At 41.8% G+C, this 27,600-nt stretch overlaps 1 protein-coding gene across 3 annotated transcripts; it reads right to left on the bottom strand.

The window, feature by feature from the left end:
- Positions 1–349: 349 nt before the first annotated feature.
- LOC148350298 (phospholipid-transporting ATPase ID-like) lies at positions 350–27,588 on the bottom strand. Of its 3 annotated transcripts, XM_088355624.1 has the most exons (29): positions 27,553–27,585; positions 27,203–27,345; positions 25,512–25,581; positions 25,197–25,255; positions 25,012–25,125; positions 23,930–24,028; positions 23,800–23,861; positions 23,648–23,720; positions 23,513–23,583; positions 19,927–20,009; positions 19,708–19,866; positions 16,865–16,953; positions 16,594–16,787; positions 16,315–16,523; positions 14,900–14,922; positions 14,661–14,826; positions 14,397–14,585; positions 9,753–9,868; positions 9,523–9,687; positions 8,147–8,258; positions 7,973–8,078; positions 7,315–7,465; positions 7,056–7,239; positions 6,563–6,786; positions 6,006–6,089; positions 4,564–4,809; positions 4,329–4,467; positions 2,004–2,134; positions 350–1,881 (listed from the first exon to the last, which is right to left on the bottom strand). In XM_088355624.1, exons 3-29 carry the CDS (start codon positions 25,555–25,557, stop codon positions 1,675–1,677), a joined length of 3,501 nt encoding a protein of 1,166 aa, XP_088211750.1. In that variant the 5' UTR covers positions 25,558–25,581; positions 27,203–27,345; positions 27,553–27,585; the 3' UTR covers positions 350–1,674. The 3 variants fall into 3 exon arrangements, with proteins under 3 accessions (XP_088211750.1, XP_088211747.1, XP_088211749.1); XM_088355621.1 differs by having other exon boundaries at positions 19,708–20,009; XM_088355623.1 differs by lacking the exon at positions 27,203–27,345 and having other exon boundaries at positions 19,708–20,009; positions 27,553–27,588.
- Between the last annotated feature and the right edge of the window lie 12 nt (positions 27,589–27,600).

The following is a 27,600-nucleotide window of genomic DNA, read 5'->3' as shown; positions in this document are numbered from 1 at the left end:
TTTTTCCATTTGATTTCTTTTTCTTACCTTTCAATTTTTTTCTCCCTTTCCCCCCTGTTTTTTCCTGTTTTTTCTTCTTTCTTCTCTCCTTTTCCTTAATTTTTTTCTTTTGTTTGTCTTTTTCCATTATTTTCAGACTGCTCTTGCCACAATTTCCAATTTTCTTTGGGTGGGTAGAGCTTGTCCACGAGTGGGCACTAACAACCCCTGCCATTTATTACCCCCCCTCCAGTAACGCCCCTGGTTCCAATATAAAAATGTGTAACTTCATACAGCGCGGTAAAAAATTTTGTCCCTCTGCCTGGTTTCTGTGGGGGTGTTTTTGTGCTTATTTATCAATCACAAATAATTCACATCATCAAAACCGTTTTTAATATCGCACAGAGACAACACAGAGAAATACAAAATGGAGTTTTGAAATGTTGATTCCACTTAATAAGCCACAAAAAAATAAAAACCTTTATGGCCCTTTATGGAAAAATAAAATATAAAAGAAGTTTAAAAGTCAAATGAAAATAAATACAGAATAAAAATAAAATAATGATAGATAAGAGAATTAGCGCAGTGTCATGGGAACCTCCTGCGTGGGTTCAAATCCAGCTACCGGACTTCCTGTGCGGAGTTTGTATGTTCTCCCCGTGCTTGTGTGGGTTTCCTCCGGGCACTCCGGTTTCCTCCCACGTTCCAAAAACATGCATTTCAGGTGAATTGGCCGGTCCAAATTGTCCCTAGGTGTGAATGAGCGAGTGAGTTGTCTGTCCCTGTGTGCCCTGCAATTGGCTGGCAACCAGTTCAGGGTGTCCCCTGCCCACTGCCCATTGATGGCTGGGACAGGCTCCAGCACCCCCGCGACCCTAATGAGGATAAGCGGTACGGCTAATGAGATGAGATGAGAACTAAAAAAGATAAATACAAGTTAAAAAATAATAAAAGTAAAACATGAAAATGAGTTCTCAAAAGTTGACATGACTTTAGGTGAAGTAAAATTGTTGGAAAAGTAATTTATTTTAGTAAATAATGAGCGCTTTGAATAATTACAATATTGAGGGCAATTAAATCTGACAAAATAACAACAACAAAATCGCTATGTATGGCATTGAAATATCACCTTATGTCCAATTAGCTTTTGCTACACTTTTAGCTAACGCTAACACTAGCAGGGCATCAAAATATAATAATAATAATAATAATAATTTCCTTGTATTGTCATTCTGTGTAACAATGTACACAGAACGAAATGTCGATTGCATCTGACCCGATGCAGCCGCAGCCAAGAGAGGGCGCCGCCGACCACTTTTTAAGTCTTAGGAATGACTCGGCCGGGGCGCGAACCCGAACCTCCCAGTCTCAAAGCGGGCGCCTTACCATCTAGGCTACTGAGCTGGTAAAATGCCACTCAATGAGCATTCCGACACAGTTAGCTAACACTAGCGCTGCTTCAAAATATCACATTAGCTTCAGGGAGCTTTTCTTACACTAGTGTGTCATCAAATATCACCTTAGCTTCAACTGGCTTTTTCCAACACTGTTAGCTAACATTTATGCAAGCATGGCATCAAAATATCACCTTAGCTTCAGTGAGCTTTTCTTACACTGTTAGCTAACGCTAATGCTAGCGCTGCATCGAAATACCATCTTAGCATCAATGGGCTTTTCCTTCACTTTGAGCTAAAGCTAGCACGGCGGTCGCTCCGACTCTCCGTCAACGGTCCCGTAGAATCGCTGTTGCTCTCGACTTTTAAAAATTTTGGACGTTAGCAAACGGCCGTAGCCCGTAGCGTGAGAAAAAGCGTAGCTGGAGCGCCGCCCTGTCACCCGATCGGCCAAGCGCCGTCCAATCCCGGGACTCGGCTGCTCTTCCCCGCGCCCTTTTTGCCTCACCTGGAAAAAAACATCCTGAGGCTTAGATTGGCGAGGTTCTCTATATGGTGCTAATGCTAGCGTTAGCTTGCGACGATTATAGACACAATACAAGGTGACTTTTAAATAAGGGACTGTCATACCTTATCGTTGACGCTAGGTCGAAGCTGGATGGAGAAAAATCGGAACGCTAGCACCGGAAGACCGCAGAGGAGGCACGTCAACAAAATAGTTAGCCACACGTTAGCTTGGCCCAAAGAGTTCCTCGCTGTGCCTGCAGTCACAAAACAAAAAAGAAACGCTAGAATATGGAATCAATTTGAAGAAAATGACCCTTGAGATACTTAAAAACAACAAAATATGACAAATAAAATGACTAAAGGACAACAAAAAACTATCAGAAAAACACCAAATCTTGACCAAAAAATGTGACAATAAAACAACCAGAAAATGTGACCAAAAATTAACCAAAAAATGAGCACGAACTTAAAAAAAAATAACAATATGATAGAAAATAAATGATTGAAAGGTGACCAATAATTGATTAAAAAAAGGACCAAAAATGAGCTTAAACTACCAAAAAAAGAGACTGAAAATTGACCAGAAACAACAACAAAATCGACCAAAAAACGATCAAAAATTGAGCAAAAAAGTACCCCAAAATCACCGTAAAAAGCAACAAAAAAATGACCAAAAAATGAAAATGCTACTGAAAAATTAACAAAATATGCTCGAATGAATTATTAAAAGATTATCAATAACTGAACAAAAATTTACCCAAAAATAACAACAAAAACAACCAAAAATTGAGCAAGAAAATTACCCAAAATTTACCTCAAAAACTGACCAACAAATAACAGAAATATGGCAAAAATGGACCAAAAAGGACTGAAAATTGACCAAAGAATTTTACATAACTTTCCAAAAAATGACTAAAACACATCTTACAATAAACCTAAAAAAGGAAGAGATAAATTACCAAAAAATGGCAAAGCTACCAAAATGTTAACAAAATATGATAAAAAAATGACCAAAAGTTGACTAATAATTCGACCAAAAACGAACTGAAAATTGACCAAAAAAAAACGACCAAAAATTGAGCAACAAATGACCCCAAATCAACCAAAGACACTCAAATAACAAAAAGATAAGATGAAACAAAATATGCACGAGTAAAAACGACTAAAAATTGACCCCAAAAATACTAAAACTATCATAAAACAATGACCAAAAAACGACCCCAAAAAAAACACCATAATGTGAGAAAAAAGACTATCAAAAACTGGCCACAGGAAAAAAAGAAGAAGAAAATTACTAAAATTGACAAAAAGACCAAATTACGATGAAAAAACACACCAAAAACGACCAAAAGCTTACAAAAACCCCTAAGTGACATAAAACAACCAACAGACAACAAAAATACGCCCCAAAAAAACCCCCACGACAATGACTCAAAATTCACCCCAAAAAGACCAAAACAAATTCAAAATATTACAAAAATACAATCAAAAACAGGCCAATAGAAAAAACAACAAATAACCAGTATATGACCAAAATTTGATTTAAAAAAGAGGTAACAAAATTGCCAATGTCGAAATAATAAGGTAAGGGGTTAGTATGGCAAAAATATCTAAAAAAGACATAAGCGGTTAGTACGTCGAAAATGTCGAAAAAAGACGTAAGCAATGGTGCTTTTTTATGTCGAAATTGTTGAAAAAAAATACGTAAGGGGTTATAACGTATGTCGAAAATATCGGGAAAAAATAGAACAAAAAAAAAATAACAAAAACTATTTTTACCCCCCCAAGTGGGACATGATCGTATCCCCATCACGGATAGTGGAATGCTACCCTTTTCCGGCTGATAACCATGATCTTGGACTTGGAGGTACTGATCTTTACCCTGGCCGTAAACTGCTCCAGTGAGCTAGAGATCATGGCTTGAGGAGCCAACGGCACCACATCATCAGCAAAAAGCAGAGATGCGATGCTGAGGCCCCCAAACCGGACCCTGTCCACACCAACGCTGCGCCAAGAAATTTTCTCCATAAAAGTTCTGAACAGAATTTATGTCAAAGAGCAACCTCTGCAGAGTCACAGTCTGACATACTGCCGGAGTAAACTATGGCACTGGTCATACAGGGACTGTGTTGGACCGTCCGGACCCGATACTCCCGAAGCACCACCCACAAAGCTCCCTGAGGAACACGGTTGAATGGCTTCTCCAGGTCCACAAAACCTGTAGAACTCCAATGCACCCTCAGGGACCCTGCAGAGGGTGTTCCCTTACTCCGCCAGTCAATATCTTGATGGGCCATACTCAAGCTAAACTTAGCCACCTAGCAGTTGTGAGCAGCCGAAGAGACGCCAAGAACGGAGACTCACATCCTGACATCACGTTCTTCAGAACTAAAACAGAAACTAGTTTTTCTGCAATGGTGTTTTTTGTTTCTACAACAAAAGACTTACCAATGAAGGGGAAAACTGAGGTAAAGATGGAATACATGTCTTTGTTGTGCATAGCAAAGGTGGTGGCAAAATACAGGACTAGGCTGCCCCACATGAAGACTTGGTTCATCCCCGTCCAGTAATGCGTGTCCAGACAAAGCTGTAAGGAGATAGGAACTTTTCGTCAATGACTCCCAACCCCAGTTTTCAGGTCCAGATGAATATATGAGCAAAACCAAAAACTGGATGTCCTTACCTGTATGTTGACCACCAGCAGAAGACACGTCTGCACCACCAAAGCGAAGGACTGATAATCGGCGATGTCTTTGCCGTCGTTGCCCACAGAGTCCTGCAAGGCCGCCCAAGGGACCAGGAAGACCACCAGGGAGCTGTAGCAGCTGTGGATCAGGCACAAGACCATAGTCTTCTTGTTAAAGTGGACGTTCTGAGGCCCTGGATGGTAAAGCTCAGGATACTGCAAGCTCCGTTTGTCGTTGACGTCCTGCCAGGACACAAAAAACTAAATTCATTGCCCAGTTAGCACTATGAAAACCAACAAAAACAACAATACTCCCATGAAATGAACAATGCCCTAAAGAGCTCTAAAGACCCTATTGTTTTATTTTTTAAACTCAAATAAGAGACTTTTTTTATTTTGGAACGATTATTTCCTTCCATGTGAATGTTCTTTATTGTCAACAAATAATCAATTAAGGAATTGATCTAAAGAAAAGAGTTAAATATTTCTAGTAGAGCAGGGTTGTCAAAGTCATTTTATCTCAGGGGCCACATTGTAGAAAAAAAAACTCTCGCCGGGGACAGACTACAAGATTACAGAGAAGAAGAGAAAGAAATAAACAGATGGAAAGAGAGAAAGAGAATAATAAAGAGAGAGAGAAAGAGAAAAATATAGAAAATTTGAGGGATAAAGAGAGAAAGGGCAGATATAAAGAAACAAAGAGAGAGAGGGAGAAAGAGAGAGAGAAAGAGAGCAAGATAAATAGTTCATGTTCATTGGTTGAAACCTGGAAATTGGGACAGTCCAAAGTTGGCATTTACCGTACACATTGAAGGATTTTATACATTTGACTATAAAGGATTTTAAATGATTGAATACAAGTTACATTTATTGAGTTTAATGCTGTAGTTATAGACTGTGCCTTTATTCAATGAGCAGTGAAAGTTCAGGGCAGGCATGAGTGGTGGAAGATGTTGTTTACAGAACGGGACGTACTGCTGATAAGATAATCAGCACACCTAGACGGAGGACGGCAGGCGTTGTTTTGAGAACAAGGCCCTGATGACGCAGAAACGCTCTTCTCCGAGATGGTGAAGCACAGGGGGCTTCATTTGCCCGCCCATGGGAGGAGTCGGCACGCCATTATGAGGGGAGAAGATGGCCAATAAGAAGAGAGCTAAAGGACTTCAGAAGAAGGCTTCCCAGAGACGCCAACGACACTAATTCGGCCGTTTTCGATGGAGTAAACGTACTTAAATTGTTAATGAAATTAAATCTGCCCCCGTGTGGAAATGTCGGCTTTCCTGTCAAGAAACGAGCGTGCATAAATTGTTGGGTGAATGTAGTTTGTGTTTGGTTAATGGAGTCAGATAACTAATTGAACAAAACGGTACATTTTGATATTTAATTCCCAACAACATGTAACAGAGTTGGATTAGCATGATGCTAACGTTTGTTACCTGGTCAAAGAGACTCATGCCCAGGACAGGAAGGACCGTGTACAGGACGTTGTACATGCTGACAAACCATTGGTCGTACACCGTCTACGATTCTCAAAAGACAAAACCAAGTTAAGTCCAAGTCAAATTTGTTTATTTAGCTTATAAGTCTAATACCCCTAGCCTCAAGTCTTAAGTCTCTGACCATGAGTCCAAGTCTTGAAATTCCAAGTCTCTCGGTTCCGAACCAAGTTTTCGGCTATTGATTATGACTGCTAGTCAAGTTCAACTCTGTAGGTTTTAAGTCCATGTCAAGTATTAGGTCCTGACCAGGTTTTAAGTCTCTAGGGTCCATGTTCAAGTCTTGCTTGAAATCCCTGAACATGAGTTCAGGTCAATTTAATGTCTCAAGGTTTCAAGTTTAATTCAAGTTTCAAGTGTCTAAGACTGAGTCCAATTAAAGTCTATGTCTTAAAGTTCCACGTCCTGGTCAGATAACAAGTCTCTCATTATAAGTTTGAGTCAAATCCAGGTCTTTAAGTTTCAAGGCTCAAGTACTTTTGGCGACCATCCCTTACCTGTGCTGAAAATCCGCAGAAAAACGCGTACCAAACGTGCACAAAGGTGAAAGTGAAGTTCTTGTAAAAGAAATAGCGCAGAAACTTGCACATGCGAAGATAGGACCAGCGGCCATGGACCAGCAGGAGACGCTGCAGGTAGCGGAATTGGGCCAAAGAGAAATCGCTGGACAGAACCGCCTGCATGCCTTCCTGCCCGCTGATGCCCACACCGATGTGAGCCGCTGTAAGGAGAATGCTAATTAAAACCATGAGAGCTACAGGAACCACGAAATCTGTGAGAATTGTGAGATCTACGAGAACTTCAACATCTCCAAGAACTAGGAGGTCCACGAGAACCCCAAAATCCACGACTACTACAAGAACCTTGCTATCCATGAGAACCACAAGATCTGTGCGGCCGACTAGAAACGGAAGATTTTAAAGAGACAAAAGAATCACGAAGACCACTAGGACCACAAGATCCCCCAGTACTTCTGGACCAAGATCCTACCTTTGATCATGCTGACGTCATTGGCCCCGTCACCGATGGCCAGGGTGACGGCCTGTTTGTATTTCTTGACCAACTGAACCACCTGGGCTTTTTGGAGCGGGGTCACCCTGCAGCAGATCACTGTCAAGCACATGCACGCTGTCCTCAACAGGTCCAACTCCAAACCTTTCTCCAAGACAAAGGCCTGAAAAGAACAAAGAACATCCAGGTTAAGTTCTAGGTTCTTCCATTGCGCAAAATACGAGGAACGTCCTCTTACCAAACTGTGCCCGTTTAGAACCAGAGCAAATTCTCCTTCCACTTTCTCATCCTGTAGGGTTTCAGTTTCCTGCAGCCAGAGGAGGCCTGAACGAGATTTGGTCAGGACTGCTTTGTTGGCTGCCGTCGGACACATTTTGGTTCTTGCGTCCCTGAAATCAGACCAAAACCACAACCGGTGTTGTCGGTACCAAAGGCGTAGGTTTGGTCTTAGCATTGGTGGGGACACGCCCCCTATCTCCGTGACCGAAAATACACGCTTTTGCTTGGTGAAGGTTACTACTGTCAGTATCGGTATATATCTAGCTCTTAAGTGGGCAACCGGGTTCCTCAGTGCCATACGTCCAACATGTTTTTGGAGGTTTCTCTTCTTCAACTCAGCTGATTCCAAACTCCAAGATTGTTAACAAGCTCTGGCACATTTTGCGTAATAGAAGTTCAGAACAAAAACCTGGACCTTTTTTTTTTACCTTTTCAGGCCTTAATTTTGAACAAAAGGTTTGGACTTGGATCTTTCGAGGATTGTTAACAAGCTACTGGAGATTGGAATGCCCTGAGTTGAAGAAGGGGAACCTCCATAAACCTGCAGGACATGCGGCCCTCAGAGATCAGGTTACCCACTTTTGAGGTAGTTCAACATCTCGAGTTTCTAAACTTACAAAAGTTCCTCTTTGACCCCTTCTGCGGTATTTGCCGACACAACAAAAACGTCCTTCATGTCCTCTCGTAACATATTGCAAGAATAGCCGATGTTCTCGGCTGTCTCTGGTGGAAGAAAAGTCTGGTGAACATGAACGTAGGACATTGTAGAATTGAAACAGAAGTTTGGCAACCTTGCTTGTCTCCGGTCAGAACCCAGATTTTCATGTTAGCTTTGGCCAGTTGCTCGATGGTCTGAGGAACACCATCCTGCAACTTGTCTTCCACCGCGGTTGCTCCCAGAAGCTAAAACCAGATTTGAGAAACAGGTCCAGGTGTTAAATCAGGGAAAACCCTGTCTTGATCTGCAATTATGGCAGAAGAAGGTTCAGAAGTTAAATCGGGTGAAACCCTGTCACAATTCCGATTTTGGGAAGCAGATTTAAGTGATAAATAAGGTAAAACCTGTCACGATTTCCAATTTTGGGAAAAATGGGTTCAGAAGTTAAAGAGGGTAAAACCCCGTCACTATTTCTGATTTTGGGAAATCGGTCCTGATGTTAAATGAGGTATAACCCAGTCATGATTTCCACATTGGCGAGGCAGGTCCTGTCACGGTTGCCTAGGCGCCCAATTGGCTCCCACCGTGTGGCGCCAGCTTCTGTCACGGTTGCCATGGCGCCCAATTGGCCCCGCCCGTGGGTGCCAGCTGCATCTTGTTGACAGATTGGCTCCCTGTCAGTATTTAAACTCTGGCCTGTCAGTCCCCTTTTGTCTGTCCGTCTGAGAATCTCCGTTTTTACACGGCAAGCACTTTTTCGCCTATCCTGTGTTTTTGTTCCTGTTTGTCTCCCGCTACGATATGTTCTAAGCTAGACAACGTCTGCTCTCCTGTCCCGAACTACGACTTGTTTTGATCTCGACCTCGTCTGTTCTCCCGCACCGAATAACGATCTGTTTTTTGATCTTGACCACGTCTTCTCTCCTCTCCTGGTTTTCGACTCTTTTCCCTTCCCGACACCGCCATCGCCTGCCACGGAAGTCTTACTTCCGTGTCTGAGCAACCTACTCCCTGAGACTAGCAATCTCCGGATCGTGTGTGCGCTCTTTTCCCTTCTTCCCGATACAACTGTGAGAAATGTTACGTGAGTGGGTCCTGTCTCCGTTCTGGTCCTGACAGGTCCAGATGTAAACTCAGGAAAAGCCCTGTGACAATTTCCAATTTGGGAGACGGATCGTTATGATAAGTCACGTAAAACCCTGTCACAATGTCAGATACTTGGTGCCAGGTCCAGGTTTTAAATCAGGGAAAACCCTGTCTTGATTTTCAAATTTTGGAAGACAAGTCATTTTCTTACATCAGGTAAAACACGGTCACAGTTTATTAGTTTGGTTGGAGACCCTAGCTAAATCCAAAGGATTGTCTGTTCTGGTCAACTCTGCAAAACAGGTTAGCATAAATCATAGCGATTAGCTACCCTTGGCAAGAACAAAGAAAAAAACCTCAAAAAAGGAAGTCCCCTGAAAACATCAATGACTACTTGACCCAAATTATTGTGGACCAACAAACCAACAAATCTTTCTCCATTTCTTCATAGAGCTCGTGAAGTTCCAGGTCTCTTCCCTCAATGGTGATGCTAGCTTGGTGGTGACGCCGCAGCCACTCGGTCACCTCGCCTTCGTCCAAATCTTTGTGAGCCACCACCAAAGTGCGAAGACCTTCACCGGCGTACTCCTACTGGCAGGGTGAAGAACAGCAATTCCGACTACAAATCGTTGTTCCCTTTTCCGTAAACTTACGTTAAGGTGTCGAGTGGTGATGCTCCTCAAGGTGGTAGAAGATGGGTGGAGCCTCTCGAAGAGGATGCTGTCGGCTCCTTTGCAGCATAGACTAAATTTCCCTTCGGGGTTCTGAACTGAATAGAATAGAATAGAATATACCTTTATTGCCATTGTTACAAAATGGGTTGAACATATTGTGACAACGAAATTGGACGTGGCACTCCAGTTTCACATTTTACATTAACATTTAACAAGAACACAGGGTTAGAATTTTGGGGTAAATCGGGTCCCTTTGGTTCATCTCATCTCATTAGCTGCACCGCCTATCCTCAGTAGGGTCGCGGGGGTGCTGGAGCCCATCCCAGCTATCTTCGGGCAGTGGGCAGGGGACACCCTGAACTGGTGGCCAGCCAATCGCAGGGCACACAGGGACAGACAACTCGCTTGCTCAGTCACACCTAGGGACAATTTGGACCGGCCAATCCACCTGAAATGCATGTCTTTGGAATGTGGGAGGAAACCGGAGTGCCCGGAGGAAACCCACGCAAGCACGGGGAGAACATACAAACTCCGCACAGTAAGTCCGGTAGCTGGATTTGAAGCCACACAGGAGGTTCCCAAGACCTTAGAACTGTGCCGCACACGCGCTAACCACTGCGCCGCCGTGCTGCCCACATTGGGAAGTTGAGCCGCTTAGCCTTAGCTCCGGCTCTGATCATGGTACATTAGAGCTGAAGCTATGATTAAAAAACTCTTTGTTCAGTCCAGTTTATAAAGCGCACATGTTTGACTACAGAATACAGTCAGGGTATTACATCTACATATCCCGTTTTGGCAGTAGGTCACCAAGAAATCCTTTAAATTAAAACTAAATTATGTATGTCCGTTGTTGAGATACTTTATGATGAAACTCACAGAAACACAAAAAAAACCCCACCCAAAACAAGCAATTTGATTGGGTGAGCCATAGAGGTGGGCGAATCTCTGCACACAGCTTAGGGCATTTCCTTCTCTCTCTCGCTTAGAGCGGTCTACGCCGAAGGTAAATACGACGGTATGTTTATCGTTTGCAGTATTTTGTGACATTTTTGCAAAAGAACTTTGCTTGCACCTTGTTTTGAAACCATTACTTAGAACCAAAATAATAGTTTAAACACTGAGGGAGAGAGACACATTTTAGTGGAATATATATGGAACACCGGCAGCACGGCAGTGGTTAGCACGTGTGCGGCACAGTTCTGAGATCATGAGATCGAACCTTCCTGTGTGGAGTTTGCATGTTCACCCCGTATCTTGCGAGAGTTTCCTCCCATATTCCAAAAACATGCATGTCATGTTAATTGGTTGGTCCAAATTGTCCCTAGGTGAATGACTTGAGTGAGTGGTCTGTCTCTGTGTGTCCTGCGACTGGCTGGCAACCAGTTCATGGTGTCTCCTTCCCACCGCCCGAAGATAGCTGGGATGGGCTCCAGCACCCCCGCGTCCCTACTGAGGATAAGCGGTGCAGATAATGGATGGATGGATGGATGAATTATCACAACAATGCACCCAACCAGCACCTTTTTTGGACGTCGAATTTTGGGCTAAATCCGGTCTATATTTTAGACTTGGTTTAGTTAAAAAATATACGTTGGTAAGTTAATCAAACATAAACCAAATAGAGTCCAGAAGTAGCAGTTGTATCGACCTTGTTTAATGTGGCCCAAATTTAGCCTAAAAGTTGAAGACAGACATCATAGGCGCCGCCGAAAGCGGCAGCCTTTCCTGCAGCTCCGTGTTATTTCGCTCTTATTGTGATTTATTGTTTTAATTGTCTGCTTCTATCTTCTGTGTTTTTCGTCCCGTTGGACAACTACACTTTGGATTACTTTCTATCCTATGGAAATGGGTTTTAAGGCACAAAAATGCGTTTATTAGAGGAATCAACTCCTTGCCCTGAAGAATTCTCGTGCCGGTGTGATGAGGGGGCCCTATCGTGGCTGCAGAGCCGGAGCTAAGGCTAAGCGGCTAGCGGCGTTATAAGCCTTCGGTACCGTCCGTAATCATGGTAAATGTGAACTCTCTATCAAATAAGACCGACGAACTAGCTGTGCTGGTGAAAAACATCAAAGCGTACAGGGAGTGCAGTTTGCTGTGTTTTACGGAAACGTGGCTCACGTCAAGCGTCCCGGACGCTAACGTGAAGCTACCCGGAGCTACCTGGCTTCAGCGCTGTTAGGGCAGACAGCAAATACAAAAGCCTGCGTGAAGCGGAGAGGAGGTGGACTGGCTATCTATGGGAACACGAGGTGGTGTAACCCTGGGCACAAAGATTTCCATCTGCTGCAGGGACGTCGAACTTTTGGCCTAGCGTGTGACGTCATCCACTCCGCTGTTGCTAAACTACGACACAGCACCCCGAGGCCATCCTGTTAATCTGTTAATAAACAAGAAAAGCATACTGCCGGAAGTGTGCATTTTTCTACGGGAAATCTAATCTAATGATCATTCTATCTATCTATCAATCTATCTATCTAAGACGTCTTTTGGACAGAACCTTGGCCTGAATCTGGTCCATTTTAGACTTGGTTTTTATCTAAAAGTAGACCTTGGTATATGTATCCAATGTGGACCAAATTGACTATAGATGGTTGTATTGTATAAAACTTGTCTAACGTGGTGTCATGATTACCGATTCAAAGCACCTGCGACTGCTTAATTGGCGCCAACAGCCTGGACAGCTGATTGGCTGATGCTTTCTTTTTAAACCCCCGGCTTCCAAGAGGAAGCCGTCAGATCGTTATGTAAACTGTTGCCACCAGCTCAGTAAGCCCTTATGTCCGACTCTGTTCCTGCCCTGCTTTTCTCTGCCTGATCTTTGTCGCCAACCTGTTTCCGGACCTGACTTGTCCCGTTCTGCCTGCCTGTTACCTGATCTGTTTTGCCCCGTTACCTGCCTGCCTCCTGTTGCCGACCTCGTTTACGAACTTGACACCTCCTGTGCTCTCCAGTCCCGGCCAGCGACTTGTAATTCCCGACTGTCTGCGATCCTCCTCGCTAGACACGGAAGTGCCACTTCCGCATCACCCGCTCCTCTTGTCCTTCAGCCATCGGATCGTGGAAGCAAGCCCTGCTCTCCCTCTTTATTAATAAGAACTGAGAAAACGAGCGCTATTGGGTCCTGTCTCCGTTCCTGGTCTGTGACACGTGGAACACATTTAGCGCAACATACCCACAGCAGGTCTTCTGGAAGTTAAATTTTGAGCTAGAGCGAATCTATTTTGGACAGTATTTTGCAGTACAGACTCAACTTCCCTATAGTTTTCTGGACTGAAGAACACATCGAGGATACCCTGTTCTGAATTTGAGTTTTTGTTCTGTCGGTCTGAGTAAAAACCCAAGCTTAATTGAGTATTTGAGTCTGAAATCCAACACAAATACTTGGAAGCAAAAGTAAACTTAAGTAATTCTTAGTACCGTAAATTCCGGACTATAAGCCGCTACTTTTTCCCCAAACTTTCAACCCTGCGGCTTATTCAGTGATGCGGCCAATTTATGTAATTTTTCTAAAGGCCGCCAGCGGCGCTCGAGTACAAAAGGTAAGATTTAGACCGGTGGAATATATGCGCCGAGGAAGACTGCAACGTCTTGGCTCGACTAGCGGTGAGAAATCTTTCACTAAAACTGGCCGCATGCGAAAGGCAACTTTTTCGCAAGTCTGCCAGTGGATCCTGACAGCGTGGGGTAGCATCAACAAATCCACCATCACCAAGGGGTTCCAAAAAGCCGGTCTGCCGCATGACGGAGAGGAGGGCACAGAATCAGGACTGGATGGGAGCGTGGGACGACGTCTATATGACAGTTTATTTCCGACACTGAGGAAGACGACTTTGATGGCTTCAGTTCTAAGGAGAAAGATGAGGACGGTTTACCGTGATTTTTACAAGTACGGTATGTATTTTTAACAGACCCGTTTTGCGAGCATGTTGCTAGCGTGTTGCTACCATTAACTGCCTGGATGAAAGTTATATTATTATTATTAAAGCTTTAAAAACTCTGTCAGTGTACTGTCTTGTCTGTAAATATCTGTAACCATGTATAATATGTATTTGCAACTGTATAATTTTTTAATGTATTTATTTGTATTTATATTGGACACTTATTCTGATATGCTTTGGACGGGCGAATTAAAAAGAAGGGGCATAACAAACGCAGGCTGACGGGAAGTGGGGACCGATAAAGGTGAGTGTTTGTGGACACAGCGGACAATAGTGGATATATATTTTTCCCACCCTTACCTTTGGAAATATACACTTTTTTCTTTGGATTACTTTCAACGGGAACCGGACTCTGCCGGTCTGCATCAAACCTTAAGTACCGGTATCATTTTACGTTCTTATAGCCGGCTGTGATTTTTGGACTGGTTACTTTAATGAAGGATATTCAGTTACAATCGCGAGACTTAAAGTCGGGTCTGGGTTAATTTTGTGTTACATTTTTTTAATGTGGGCGCATGCGGCTTATATACAGGTACGGCTTGTGTAAGTCCAAAATCGGTTTTCCTCTTGAAATATGGTGGGTGCGGCTTATGATCAGGTGCGCTCTATAGTCCAGAATTTACGGTAAGTCTTTTGTTGGACCAGTGTCCTGAGTCAGAATCTGTAAAACACCAATCCTTCTCACCTATGACCGACATCCTCTTGCGCATGTTGTCGAAGTCTAAAACCGCCAGAAGCTTGTAGACCACTTCCTGACCCATCTCCACCACCGTGATGGTCTCGGGGGTTCGGGACCGGAACACAAATCCAAAGTTCCTGGCGGCGGTGACCAGAGCACCTTCGTCCGGAGACTGAGCCTGGTAGAAAAGTTCTCCTTTCGAAGGGAAACCGGGGACAGATCGTCAGACGATTTGCGGATCGCCAGTGCCGATTGGTCGAGTTTGCCGACCGTCTTTTTTGTCTTCCGCCATGACGGTGTGGCACAGAGCCAACGAGCGGAAGAAGTCCCATGCTGCTACGCGGCCTTCCTTTACAAGTTCCAAAAGGTTGCTGTCGTGAAAAACGAACTTTGGATCGGCGTGCCGGTTCCAGGTGAAATCCACCTTTGGCGTGTTCTAGAGGAAGGAAAGTGTAAAGAGCTGATCTAGCTCAGAGACAAAAAAAAACTGTTCCATGAAGTTCTCTTACCTCGTTTATTCCAATCCTTTGTCCTGAAGAGTCCCAAAAGGTCCCGCAAAACAACAGAAAAATATTTTTTTTACAAATCTACTATAGTGACCCCTTTACATGAGATGAATTTGTTCCCGTATAGAGCTTGTATCTCAAATTGATTGTGCCTTGAATACCATTTTCCCATAAGAAATACCTGAAAACCAATCAATCTGTTCCCTGATCAGTCTCTTTTCTGGAATTTCTCGTATCTCGGACAGAAATAACTAGGGGGAGATATTGCTTCGATATAGAGATAGATAGAATAGATAACTGAAAACTAATTAATCTGTCACCGGATTAGGTTTGCATCTAGAACCGTTTGTGTCTCGAAGAAAATTCCCTAATGATAAATAATTGAAACCCAATGAATCCGTTCCTGGATAAGGTTTGTATCTACAATCTCTCATATCTTGAAGACATTTTTGTGGGGTCTAAATCGACCTCTTACATGTAGGAGAGCTATTTACAAGTTGCTAACGCTAAAAAGATACACCAGGCATTCGACTTTTTTTACAACTGGCAATTGAAGAGGGGGAGAGGCCAGGAGAGGAGGAACTAAGGTCCGTCTCCTGGCCGCGCTCCTAACTCTGGGGGGCCCTTCCCCCCACCAAATGCATTTATTTAGGCAGAACAAAGAAAGAAAGAAAGAAACGCCCCTAGGGCGGTACCAATATTTGAAACAGAAACGTGATAACATTTTGAAATACACACTTTTGGGGAAGTACCCCAACCCCACCTTACAATTTTCTTCATCAAAAACCAATTTATCTCTTACTGGATCAGGTTCGTATCCAAAATTTCACCTGGATCAGATTTGCATCTAGAATTTCTCCTATCACAAACTAAATTTCCCCATAAGAAATAAGTGAAAACAAATCAATCTCTTCCTGGATCAGGCTTGTATCTAGAATTTCTTATATCTCGAAGACATTTTCATCATAACGATAACTAAAAAAACAATGAATTTGTTCTGGGATCAGGTTCATATTGAAGGATTGTATACATTTGAATATAAAGGATTTTATACAATTGACTCATAATGCAATGAAGATTTTCACTGAGTGGGCAATGTACAAGGTCGAGGCAGGCTGTTCAAAATGCATAATATTTTGTCTACGGAATTGTGATAACAGGACTCGCGGAGGCGATATTGTTTGGAGAATCCAGACATCAAGGCGCCGTGTTGTAAGAACGGTGGGCGCAAAACAACCGCTTGGCACGCCCATGGGAGGAGCCAAGACACCATCTTTCTAACTAGATTAGCTCGTATCTAGAATAAAGTCTTGAACACTCGTGCTAGCGTCTGGAAGTTTTCATAAGTTGGATTTTCTCGTATGTTGGGAAAAAAATTTTGTTCCAAAGATATATTACGATTTTCCGGTAATTCTTACCGTAACTTGTGCCATCAATGGAGCACTTATTGAAAGTCATGATGTTCTGGGTCAGGGTTCCAGTCTTGTCACTGAATATGTATTTGACCTGACCCAATTCCTCATTCAGGGTGGTGGTCCTGGCCTGAGCCGGGGTATCGGTCTCGAGGTGGTACATCTTCCGGTCCCAGTCTATGTAAAAACTGTTAACCAGACGGATGGCTTCCACACTGCCCAAAAAGAAGAGTGAGAGCTTCCGAAGAGAACCGAACTTCTGAGAAGTTCTTTGCCGGAACGTACCTGACAAAGAGGGACATGGGGACCACCGTGTTGAGCAGGATCACGTAAGACCAGAAGCAGAGGAAGGATGAAAACCCGCCGTGGATTCCCGGTTCCGTAGGGAGAAAGGCTCTGAAGACCGAACCCTCCCTGGTCTCCCAGACCCAGTGACCAAAAGCCAGGACAGAGCACATGGACAGCAGGAAAACAAAAATCTGGAAAGTCGGTTCAAGAAAATGGAAAAACCGGCTACCCAGACTAGATTTTGTGTTCAGGTGCGATCGAAACCCACACAAAGCACCAAAATATTCATGAGGTGGTCCACGCTGGTCCTTTTAAAGGTAGTCTTCCCACTGTTCTGCATCAGTTTTGTGTCTGGACCTGCAAAGATGGCATAGGATGGAAACCTGGTTCAGATACCCACCTAGGACATCTTCAGGGTGTTGAATTTTGGGCAAAAAGTTGTCTAGAACTGTATTGTGGATCTTATCCAACCTGGACCTAATTGAGTCTAAAAATAATTATGGTTTTAATGACCATGTCGAAATTCATAAGTATATCAAAACTGAATCTTTCAAATGGAACCAAGTGGTCCAAATTAGCCTCCAAAAACTGAATGAGGATGTCTTTTGGATGGAACCTGGGCCTTAATCTGGTACATGGTCTACATCAGGGGTGTCAAACTCATTCTAACTCGGGGGCCACAAGATTGAACAAACATTCTCTCAGGGGCCGGACTAATCAGGTAGGAATAATGAAAAGCAGAGATGGAAAGAAAAAAAAGAAAGAAAGGAAGAATGAAAAGAAAAGATGGAGAGAGAAAAAAAGAAAGAGACAGAAAGAAAAAAGAAACAACGAAAGAAAGAAAGACTAGTAGATTGAGGAGAAAGAAAAAGAGAAAAAGAGAGGGAGAGAACAAGAGAAAGGGTGGGACAAAGAAAGAGAGAAAGGGTGAAAATGAGAGAGAGATAAAGGAGAGAGATAGAGAGACAGAGAATGTTAAACAAAAGAGACAAAAATAGAAAGAGAGAAGGAGATAAACAGAGTAGAGGAAAAAGAGGAGGTTGATGCAAGAGAGAGAGAGAAAAGGAATAAAAGGAAGGGAGAGCCAAAGAAGGTAAAAAGACACAGATCGAGAAAGAGAAGAAGAGGAACAAAGAAAGAAAAAGAGAGACAGGGAGAGTGAAAGAGAGAGAGAGATAGAAGATGAGAGAAAAAGGGAGGATGAGAGTTAGAGTGAAAGAGAGAGAGAGAGAGAAAGAAAGTAATACAAGTACAGCCTTTGTGAGAGGCGCCTGGCTTTGGCAACATCAAGTGGACATATTTCAACCTGCAGCTCGTTTTTCTCTTGCGCTTCCCTCAGCTTTGTCTCGCGGGCCGGATTCAATCCCTTAGCGGACCTGATCTGGCCTGCGGGCCGCCTGTTTGACACCCGTGGTCTACATGATTTAGGTCGAAAACAGATGTTGATAAGCTTGTCCAACATGGCCCAAATTGGGACATCAAATAGTTGTCGTATTGACTCTCTCTCTCTCTCTCTCTCTCTCTCTCTCTCTCTCTCTCTCTCTCTCTCTGTCTCTCTCTCTCTCTCTCTCTCTCTCTCTTCTCCGTGTCTCTCTTTTTCTCTTCCTTTGTTGTTCTTTCTCTCTTTCTCTCTCTGTCTTTTTAACTTCTTTTGCTCTAACTTTCTTTTTTTCCTTTTCTCTCTTTTCTCTTTCTATCTTCCTACCCTTTGCGCTTTCTTTTCTCTTTTCTCTCCTTCTGTCTTCCTGTTTCTCTTTGGATTTCTTTCTTCCTCTCCCTTTCTTTCACCCTCTCTCATGACTTTTCTTTGTATCTCTTTTGTTTCTCACGCACTCTCCCTCTCTCTCTTTCTCTTTCTTTGTCCCGCCCTCTCTCCTTTTCCCTCCCTCTTTCTCTTATTTATTTTTCCCTCTTTTTCTTTCTCTTTAATCTACTAGTCCGGCCCCCGACAGAATGTTTGTTCTATCGTGTGGCCCCCGAGTTAAAATGAGTTTGACGCCCCTGTCTTAGATGGAACCTTGGCTTCACAATCTGGTCCGTCTTAGGTTAGGTCCAAAAATATACATTGTTGAGCTTGTCCAATGTGGACCAAATTGAGTCCATAAAAACGTTGTATTGACCTTGTCCAAATTTAGCTCCCAAAAACCAAAGAAGCTGTCTTTTGGATGGAATCATGGCCTTTATTTTGCCCATTTCAGACACGGTTTGGTCCAAAAATCGACTTCCTAGAACTATATTGGTAAACTTGTCTATTGTAGACCAAATATAGTCCAAAATAGATGTTGTCGTATCGACCTTGTTGTTGAAGGATTTTATACATTTGGCTATAAAGGATTTTATACGATTGACTACAAATTACATTTAATGCAAAAGATATTCACTGACTGGGCTGGAATTCAATGTCAGGGCACCCTAGTGGAAAATGTTGTTTACAGGAACGGCGGGAAGGGGAAGTAAGGCTGATAAGATAATTAGCACATCCAGACCCAGAAAGGCCCTGATGACGTAGAAACGCTCGGTGTTGTTTTGAGTATTCCAGACATTGCGACGCCCAGGGGGGGCTTCCTTGGCAAGCCCATGGGGGGAGTCGGCACGCCATTATGCAGGGAGAAGATGGTGAATAGGAGAGAGCTAAAAGACTTCGGCTGTTTTCGATGAAGTACACTTTGTTAAATTGTTAAATTGTTAATGAAATTAAATCTGCCCCCGTGTGAAAATGTCGGCTCTTCTTGTTCATCTTTTCCTTCAAGAAATGAGCGCGCATTGTTGGGTGAATGTAGGTTGTGTTTGGTTAATGGAGTCAGATAACTCATTCGAATAATTTGGTAAGCGGTACATTTTGATATTAATTCCCAACCTTGTCTAAATTCATCCTTAAAAAAAACTAATCGAGACATCTTTTGGATAAAACCTTGACCTCAATCTAGGCCATTTTGGACATGGTTTAGCCCAAAAACAGACATTTTTAAACTCCAACGTGGGGCAAATCGAGCATAAAATTTTGTCGTATCGACCTTGTAGTCCACATTAAGCCCCAAAAACTGAATCAAGACGTATTTTGGGCGGCACCTCGGTGTGTTTCGGGAAAAAAAAACGGGACGTGAACTTTACCGGCGAAGAGGACCAGACCGAAGCACCAGTCGGTGTTCCTCACGGTGCATCCACGTAGAAGAAGTCGATCGTTGTCCAGGGAATAAGTTTGTCCATCCAGCGTCAACGTCCCTTTAAAAACGTCCAGACGGTTGTTGGGCGCTTCGCATTGGACTTCCCCTGAAGGACATTGAAGGTCGCTTAGAGGTTGTTGTGTGGATTTGTCCCTGAAGTTCTCACCGTGGAAGCTAGTTAGCGCTCCAATGTGGTCTCCTAGCTCACCGGTGACCGTCAGAGCCTGTTTGACCTTCAGATTGGTCTCACTGGTGACAAAAAGCGGGAAGTCAGACGGAACAATGCAATACTTTGTATTCAGGGATGGGTAGGGTTACTTTAACTGGATTACTTTCAATGACTTTTGGATGACTCCAATACCAAATATGCTAATAAAAGACAAAATCAACTAAATATGAATAAAAGTACCGTAAATTCCGGACTATAAGCCGCTACTTTTTCCCCAAATGTTCAACCCTGCGGCTTATTCAGTGAGGCGGCCAATTTATGTCACTTTTCTAATAGCCGCCAGCGGCGCTCGAGTACAAAAGGTAAGATTTAGACCGCTGGAATATATGCGCCGAGGAAGACTGCAACTTCTTGGCTTGACGAGCGACGAGAAATCTTTCACTAAAACTGGCCGCATGCGAAAGGCAACTTTTTCGCAAGTCTGCCAGTGGATCCTGACAACGTGGGGCAGCATCAAAAAATCCACCATCACCAACGGGTTCCGAAAAGCCGGTCGGAGAGGAGGGCACAGAATCAGGAGTGGATGGGAGCGTGGGACGACGTCTATATGACAGTTTCTTTCTGACACTGAGGAAGACGACTTTGACGGCTTCAGTTCTAAGGAGGAAGATGAGGACGGTTTACCGTGATTTTTACAAGTACGGTATGTTTTTCTAACAGACCCGTTTACTGTGTTGCGAGCGTGTTGCTGGCGTGTTCCTACCATTAACTGCCCTGTCAGGCACCGTTCCGGATGAAAGTTATATTATTATTATTAAAGCTTTGAAAACTCTCTCGTTGTATCGTCTTTCTTTGTAAATATGTGTAACCATGTGTAATATGTATTTGCAACTGTATATTTTTGTAATGTATTTATTTTAGAGACTTATTCTGATATGTTTTGCACGGGCGAATCAAAAAGAAGGGGAGAAAACAACGGGGACTGACAGGAAGTGGAGTAAAGGTGAGACGTGTTTGTGGACGCGGCGCACAATAGTGGATATATATTTTTCCCACCCTTACCTTTGGAAATATACACTTTTTTCCTTGGATTACTTTCAACGGGACCCGAACTCTGCAGGTCTGCATCAAACCGTAAGTACCATTCATTTTGCCGGCTGTGAATTTTGTACTGTGTACTTTAATGAAGGACATTCAGTTTCAATCGCAGGACTTAAAGTCGGGTTTGGGTTAATTTTGTGTTTGTGTTACATGTTTTAATGTGGGCGCATGCGGCTTATATACAGGTGCGGCTTGTGTAAGTCCAAAATCGGGTTTCCTCTTAAAATGTGGTGGGAGCGGCTTATAATCAGGTGCGCTCTATAGTCCGGAATTTACGGTACTAAATTTTGTGCAGGCTTGGGGAGTAACGGAATACATGGAACGGCAAAAATGATGATGGCAAGCTGTTTGGATTAATTTTCATTTTGTTTCTGTCGCATTTGATGTTAGTTTTGCCGGAGATCAAAGAGATCAAAGCCAGGAGAGAAAGCTTACCACGTGTTGTGAGTCATCATTTAATTCATCTTTAGTTTCTTTTGTCTTTTATTAGCATATTTGGTATCGGAGTAATCCAAAAGTCATTTGAAAGTAATCCAGTTAAAGTAACCCTACCCAACCCTGTTTGTATTGTCTTACTTCTGAAAATTGTATAAAATGTAGACAGTTTGCTATGACCCATTGGCCCCTTTTAAGGTGTAGATGACACGTTTTTGGCCCGTATTCGTGCACTTTTAGGACCGTCTCGGCGCACTTCTGGCCCGTTTGATTTTAATTTCAGGCCTATTTTCCCCACTGACTTTTTTGGCTTGTTTTTTTGCACTTTTAAGCCTGATTTCATAGACTATTTGGTCCGTTTCCAAACACTTTTTAGCCCATTTTGCCTTTGATTTGGCCTGTTTTTGCACAGTTTTTTGCCCATATTCAGACACTTTTTTGGCCCATTTTCCCATCGGTTTTGACCCATATTCATGGACTTATTGTGCTGTATTCACACACCCTTTGGTTTGTTTTCCGACATTTTTTGGTCATTTTCTTGCACTTTTCTGGCCCATTTTCCTACACTTTTTGAACCATTTTTCCACACTTTTTGCACTGTTTCGTTACTTTTTGGCCCGTTTTCCTGCACTCTTATGGCCCGTTTTTCCCATAGTTTTTGACGCTATTCATGGACTTTTTCTGTTGTATTCACACACTCTTTAGCTTGTTTTCCGACACTTTTTGGTCATTTTCTTGCACTTTTCTGGCCCATTTTATGACAATTTTTGGACCGTTTTTTTTCACACTTTTTGGCCCGTTTTTCTGCACTCTTATGGCCCATTTTCTTGCACTTTTTTGGCCTGTTCTACCAAACTTTTTGGAGTGCTTTTATGCACTTTATCTGCCAAATTCCTGCACTTGTTAATTTGCCTACCCACACTTTTTGGACCTTTTCTTGCACTTTTCTGGCGCATTTTCCTACACTTTTTGGCCCGCTTTCCTGCACTCTTATGGCCCATTTTCTTGCACTTTTTTGGCCTGCTTTAACAAACTTTTTGGAGTGCTTTTATGCACTTTATCTGCCATATTCCCACACTTTTTAGTTTGCTTTCTTACACTTTTTGGCCCTTTTCTTGCACTTTTCTGCCCCATTTTCCTGCACTTTTTGCATTGTTTTGCTACACTTTTTGGCCAATTTTTCTGCACTTTTCTGCCCCATTTTCCTGCACTTTTTGCATTGTTTCACTACACTTTTTGGCCAATTTTTCTGCACTTTTTTAGCTGTATTTCTGCACTTTTTTGGCCCATTTTCCCGCATTCTTATGGCCCATTTTTTTACAACTTTTTGGAGTGTTTTTATGCACTTTTTGTGCCATATTCCTGCACTTTTTAGTCCATTTTCCCACACCTTTTGGCCTATATTCATTCACTTTTTGGCAAATTTTTCTGCACTTTTTGACTTGTTTCCACTTGTTTTTAGGTCTCGTTTCCCTGCATTTTAGCTTGTTTCCTTGCACTTCAGCACTGTTTTTAGCCCGTTTTGTCGTACTATTTGTGCCGTTTTCCCACACTTCTTAGCCTGTTTTCTTCACACTTTTGACCCATTTGGTGCTGCGCATCAAACGCTTCAAAAACGCTATGGAAAATCTCTGCTTATTTCTGTATTGAAGCTATTTTTACTTTCCACAATCCATGCACTAATTTTTCAAATCAATCACATATCAATTTTCATCTTGTTGAAATGTTGGATTATTGACATTGTTGAATACATTAAGTGTGAGTTTTACCAATGTGTGTTTTTGAGCAAATTAGTCATGAATTCATCGTCAAATGAATGATGAGACTGATTGCTATTTTAGAAAATGGACATTTGGTGTTCTCTTTTGGTAATCTGAGGTAAATGTAATCAGAATTTTTAAACATATTTTTTATAATTAAGATTATTTTTACAATAGAAAATTTACATAATCTTTAATTTAATTATTGTTACTTTAAAAAAGGTGATTTCTTTTGGGGGCATTTTTAGGGTCCCAGCATTTAAATATGGAGAAAACCAAATACCTACCCGTCCAATTCAGCGGTTTTGAGATAGACCACGTTGAGAGGTTCGCTACTGGACAGCAAAAGAAGGTCCGCCTGACAACAAAAACAACATTAATTAGTTGCTAGGCCACCAAAAACGGATTTTAGTAAAGCTTACAGGGACAAATTGGTCCTTTTCCAATTTGAGGACGTCCCCCACTTGGACCTCCGTCCACTTTTGTGTCCGCAGTCTGGCGAAGAAAACAATAAACACCACGTCGACATCACCAAAATTGACTTTTTGGGTCATCACGTCAATGGCCGACTCACTCTCCGTCCACCAAAACGTCCACTTCGCGATTGTTGACTTGATCGTCACTTTTGTGCCGCTTCTGGAAAAGAATCCCGGAAAAATCACAAAAATGAAAGAACAAACACATGCCGCCATGTTTCTGCTCACAATATCGTCCGAAGCGTCTTTGACGGCCGTGATGGACAAAACCAGAGTGAGGAGGGCCGCCGTGCTGAACCAGGCCAGTGATGAGATTTGGGGAATCAACTTATGTAAACAAACAGAAAAAAAATAATTGATCGACATTTGACCAAAAGCTACCCAAAAACCACCAAGACGACCAAAAAAATGACAAAGAAATTACAAAAATATTGACAAAATCACTATTAAAGGATAACCAAAACACCCCAACCATAAACCAACCCAAAAATGACCAAAAGACAACAAGAACACTACTTAAAACAAGCCAAAACATGACAAAAAAATGACCCCAACACCCAACAAAACATGTCTAAGAAACACACAAAAACAAAAATCGGTCCAAAAAGGTGACCAAAACATAACAAAAACCTTTCAAAAAACAACCAAAATAATCGAAAATCAAAAAAACAATACCCTAAAACAACCAAATGACGACCAAAAATGCCCAAAAAATACCCCCAAAAAAGACAAAAATATTAACAAAATCCCTACTAAAGAATAACCAAAAGAACCCACCCATAAACCAACCAAAATTGGCCAAAAAACATCAAGACCACTACTCAAAATCGGCCAACGTATGACATAAAATGACCAAAAAAAACCCCCAAAAAACATGGCTAAGAAAAACACAAAAAATGACCAGATAAAACGACCAAAAATCACCAAAAACACAACCGAAATATAACCCCAAAAACAGCCAAATAACAAACTAAAAATGAACAAATATAACTAATAAAAACACACAAAAAACAACAACAAAACTACCCAAAAAGCACAATATAATGAACCAACATGATGAACCAAAATTGTTTAGAAAAACTACCCAAAAATCCCTCAAAAACCCCCCCAAAAAACACTCAAAATTTACCCCAAAACAACCAAAATTTCACAAATAAATGAAATAAATGACAACAAGCCAACCAAAGAACAGCCAAAAAGAAATATTTCCATTTCTGGTAAATCCTAGAAAAAAAAATCCGAGAAAAAATAATGGTATGGTTCGGTCCATATTTGCTGGGGGGAGGCGTTATGAAAATGTACTTGGATACCTGAAGCGTGAATAGGAAGAGGAAGAAGCAATTAGCCAATCGTCGGAACTGCTGGAAAAGATTTAGCGGCAGGAAGTTGAAAACGTTGTACTTGGACGTCTTGATGCCGTTGGACTTCAGGAAAACGTCAAGGACGCGCCATCACTTTCAAGGTCGGACGCACGGCGGCCATTTTGCAAACTCACCGCGTAGCCGGAAGAAAGGTTAAAGGCTGGATCGTTGGCCCGAAGGTGGCGCTCCCTTTCTGCCCAATCAATAAAATAGGGGAAAAAAAATCTGAAATGTTCTTTTCTTTACAGTGAAGTCGGCAGGAAGTGGGTAAGGAGTGGACAGGAAGTGGGTGAGCAGAGGACAGGAAGTAGCCATAATTCAACAGGGTATAGACAGGAAATTAGCAGGAGGTGGGCAGGGAATGGCTGCAAGTGGGCAAGAAGTGAACAGGAAGTCAACGGAGGGTGGGCAGAAAGTGAACAGGAAGTGGAAAGGCCCAAAAGACTTACCATGATTTTGACGACGCCCCCACAAAGATGAAACAACCAATCCCATTTCAGATGCTTTTCCCAATGAAATCTGCATTTTGAGAGAAATAAGAGGATGCTTCACCCATTTCTTCAAAATTCTACATTTTATGTTTATATAATATAAAGAAATATCTTTTTTCATGCTAATAATACATTTTAAAAATAAAATATTTGAGGAATTTTGAATATTACTAGTTTTATACAACTATTTATTTTTAAATTCATAAAAACCTTTTCTCGATTAAGGTAATGTATATAATGCGTATAATGATAATAATAAATATATACAGACGCTCCCCTACTTACGACCATTCGAGTTAGATTTTGTATTGTGTGCACCTTTTTCTGAGTATAGGACAGTAGTGTAGTGCTTCTTTCTGCCACTACCGGCGTGTGGCGCTGTGGGAGCTCACCCAGCATCCACCCCGAAGAAGAAATCCGCTTCCTCTTCCTAGTTCTTGTGAAAACATTCTATACTGTATCTCCAGCATGGAAAGAATTTTGAAATTTTTATTGTTGAATATCTTGTACATCTATCCAATATGGTTGGTGTAAAGAGTAAAGAAGAGGCGTGTCGTTTCTTTTGAAATGAAAGTGTGATAAGAAAGCTTGATGCGGTTGAGAAAATGGTTGGATCACTTTTTTTTCAGCCACTTTTTTACCACGAAGGAAGAGGTCGCCTAAACCTTGATGCTCATCTTCCAAAAGTAAGTTAAACTTAACTTTAGCTATCTTTATAGAGCATATTATTGTATGACATGTTTATTTGTTTAGTACAAAACAATACAGGTTACTTATACACGCCTTAAAAATACTTCTATAAACCTTAAACATACAAAATATAGCACTGAAGCGACTTACGGACAAATTCAATTACGAGAGGCGAGCCGTTTCTTTTGAAATAAAAGTGGAATAAGAAAGCTTGATGCGGTTGAGAAAATGGTCCAAACGCTTTTTTCAGCCACTTTTTACCACGGAGGAGGATGTTGCCTAACTCTTGAAGCTTATCTTCCAAAAGTAAGTTAAACTTAACTTTATATAGCATATTATTTTATTACATTTTTTTTTTTAGCGCTAAACAATACAGGTTACTTATACAAGCCTTAAACATACAAAATATAGCAATGAAGCAACTTACGGACAAATTCAATTACGAGAGGCGAGCCATTTCTTTTGAAATGAAAGTGGAATAAGAAAGCTTGATGCGGTTGAGAAAATGGTCCAAACGCTTTTTTCAGCCACTTTTTACCACGGAGGAGGATGTCGCCTAACTCTTGAAGCTTATCTTCCAAAAGTAAGTTAAACTTAACTTTATATAGCATATTATTTTATTACATTTTTTTTTTTAGCGCTAAACAATACAGGTTACTTATACAAGCCTTAAACATACAAAATATAGCAATGAAGCAACTTACAAACAAATTCAACTTACGAACGATCGTCTCGTTATAAGTAGGGCAGCGTCTGCATTACATCAATTTTATAAACATAAAATAGATTGAATAACATATTAATGGTAATAATAAAAATTGAGAACGAAATATAAAATATATTCTAAAATAAACTATTTTGGAATATTTTCTTTTTGTCATTTTACTTCACAACTACATAACATGAACAAAATCAGGTAAACGAACCCAACATGGCACACAAAAAAACTGCAATCTTACTTTCTAATGTAAATCTTTGACTGCTGATTTATGACCGCAGAGATAAGGAGAGCAACGGCGGACTTTTACACCTGGAGTCACAAACTTTTCAATATTTGCAACGCTTCTCATGTGGCCATAACGCTTTTGCAGCTTTTGCTTCCCTGGAATTACAAAATAACAGATTCACTTTGACATTTTATCAAAAGATCATCTCGTGAAAAGGAGTGAAGTAGGTTTTTTCCGAATAGATTTCAAAATAAAATGTTCTACTTCACGCCTGCAGCTAATATCTCTTAAAACACGTAAGGAACACACAGAGGTGATATATATATATACACATATGTATACCTACAGTATATTTTACTTACTTTTGGCGTCTTCAACTTGAGTAGGTCGTGTCCAGTTGTAAAATTAAG

Source organism: Urocampus carinirostris, chromosome 16, assembly GCF_059441175.1.
Source record: "Urocampus carinirostris isolate Australia breed hairy pipefish chromosome 16, RoL_Ucar_1.0, whole genome shotgun sequence".
NCBI classification, from domain to species: Eukaryota; Metazoa; Chordata; class Actinopteri; order Syngnathiformes; family Syngnathidae; genus Urocampus; species Urocampus carinirostris.
Note: the sequence above shows the minus strand (reverse complement) of the source record. Positions and strands in the feature narration are given on the sequence as shown.

Excerpts from the sequence above, each read along its gene's own strand:
- LOC148350298 (XM_088355623.1), bottom strand. The coding sequence starts at position 25,557 with ATGGGATTGGTTGTTTCATCTTTGTGGGGGCGTCGTCAAAATCATG. Across the intron at positions 25,126-25,196 it reads ACCTTTCTTCCGGCTACGCG|TCCAACGGCATCAAGACGTC; the intron begins GTGAGTTTGCAA and ends GTTTTCCTGAAG. Across the intron at positions 14,923-16,314 it reads CATTGATGGCACAAGTTACG|GACAAAGGATTGGAATAAAC; the intron begins GTAAGAATTACC and ends GGGACTCTTCAG.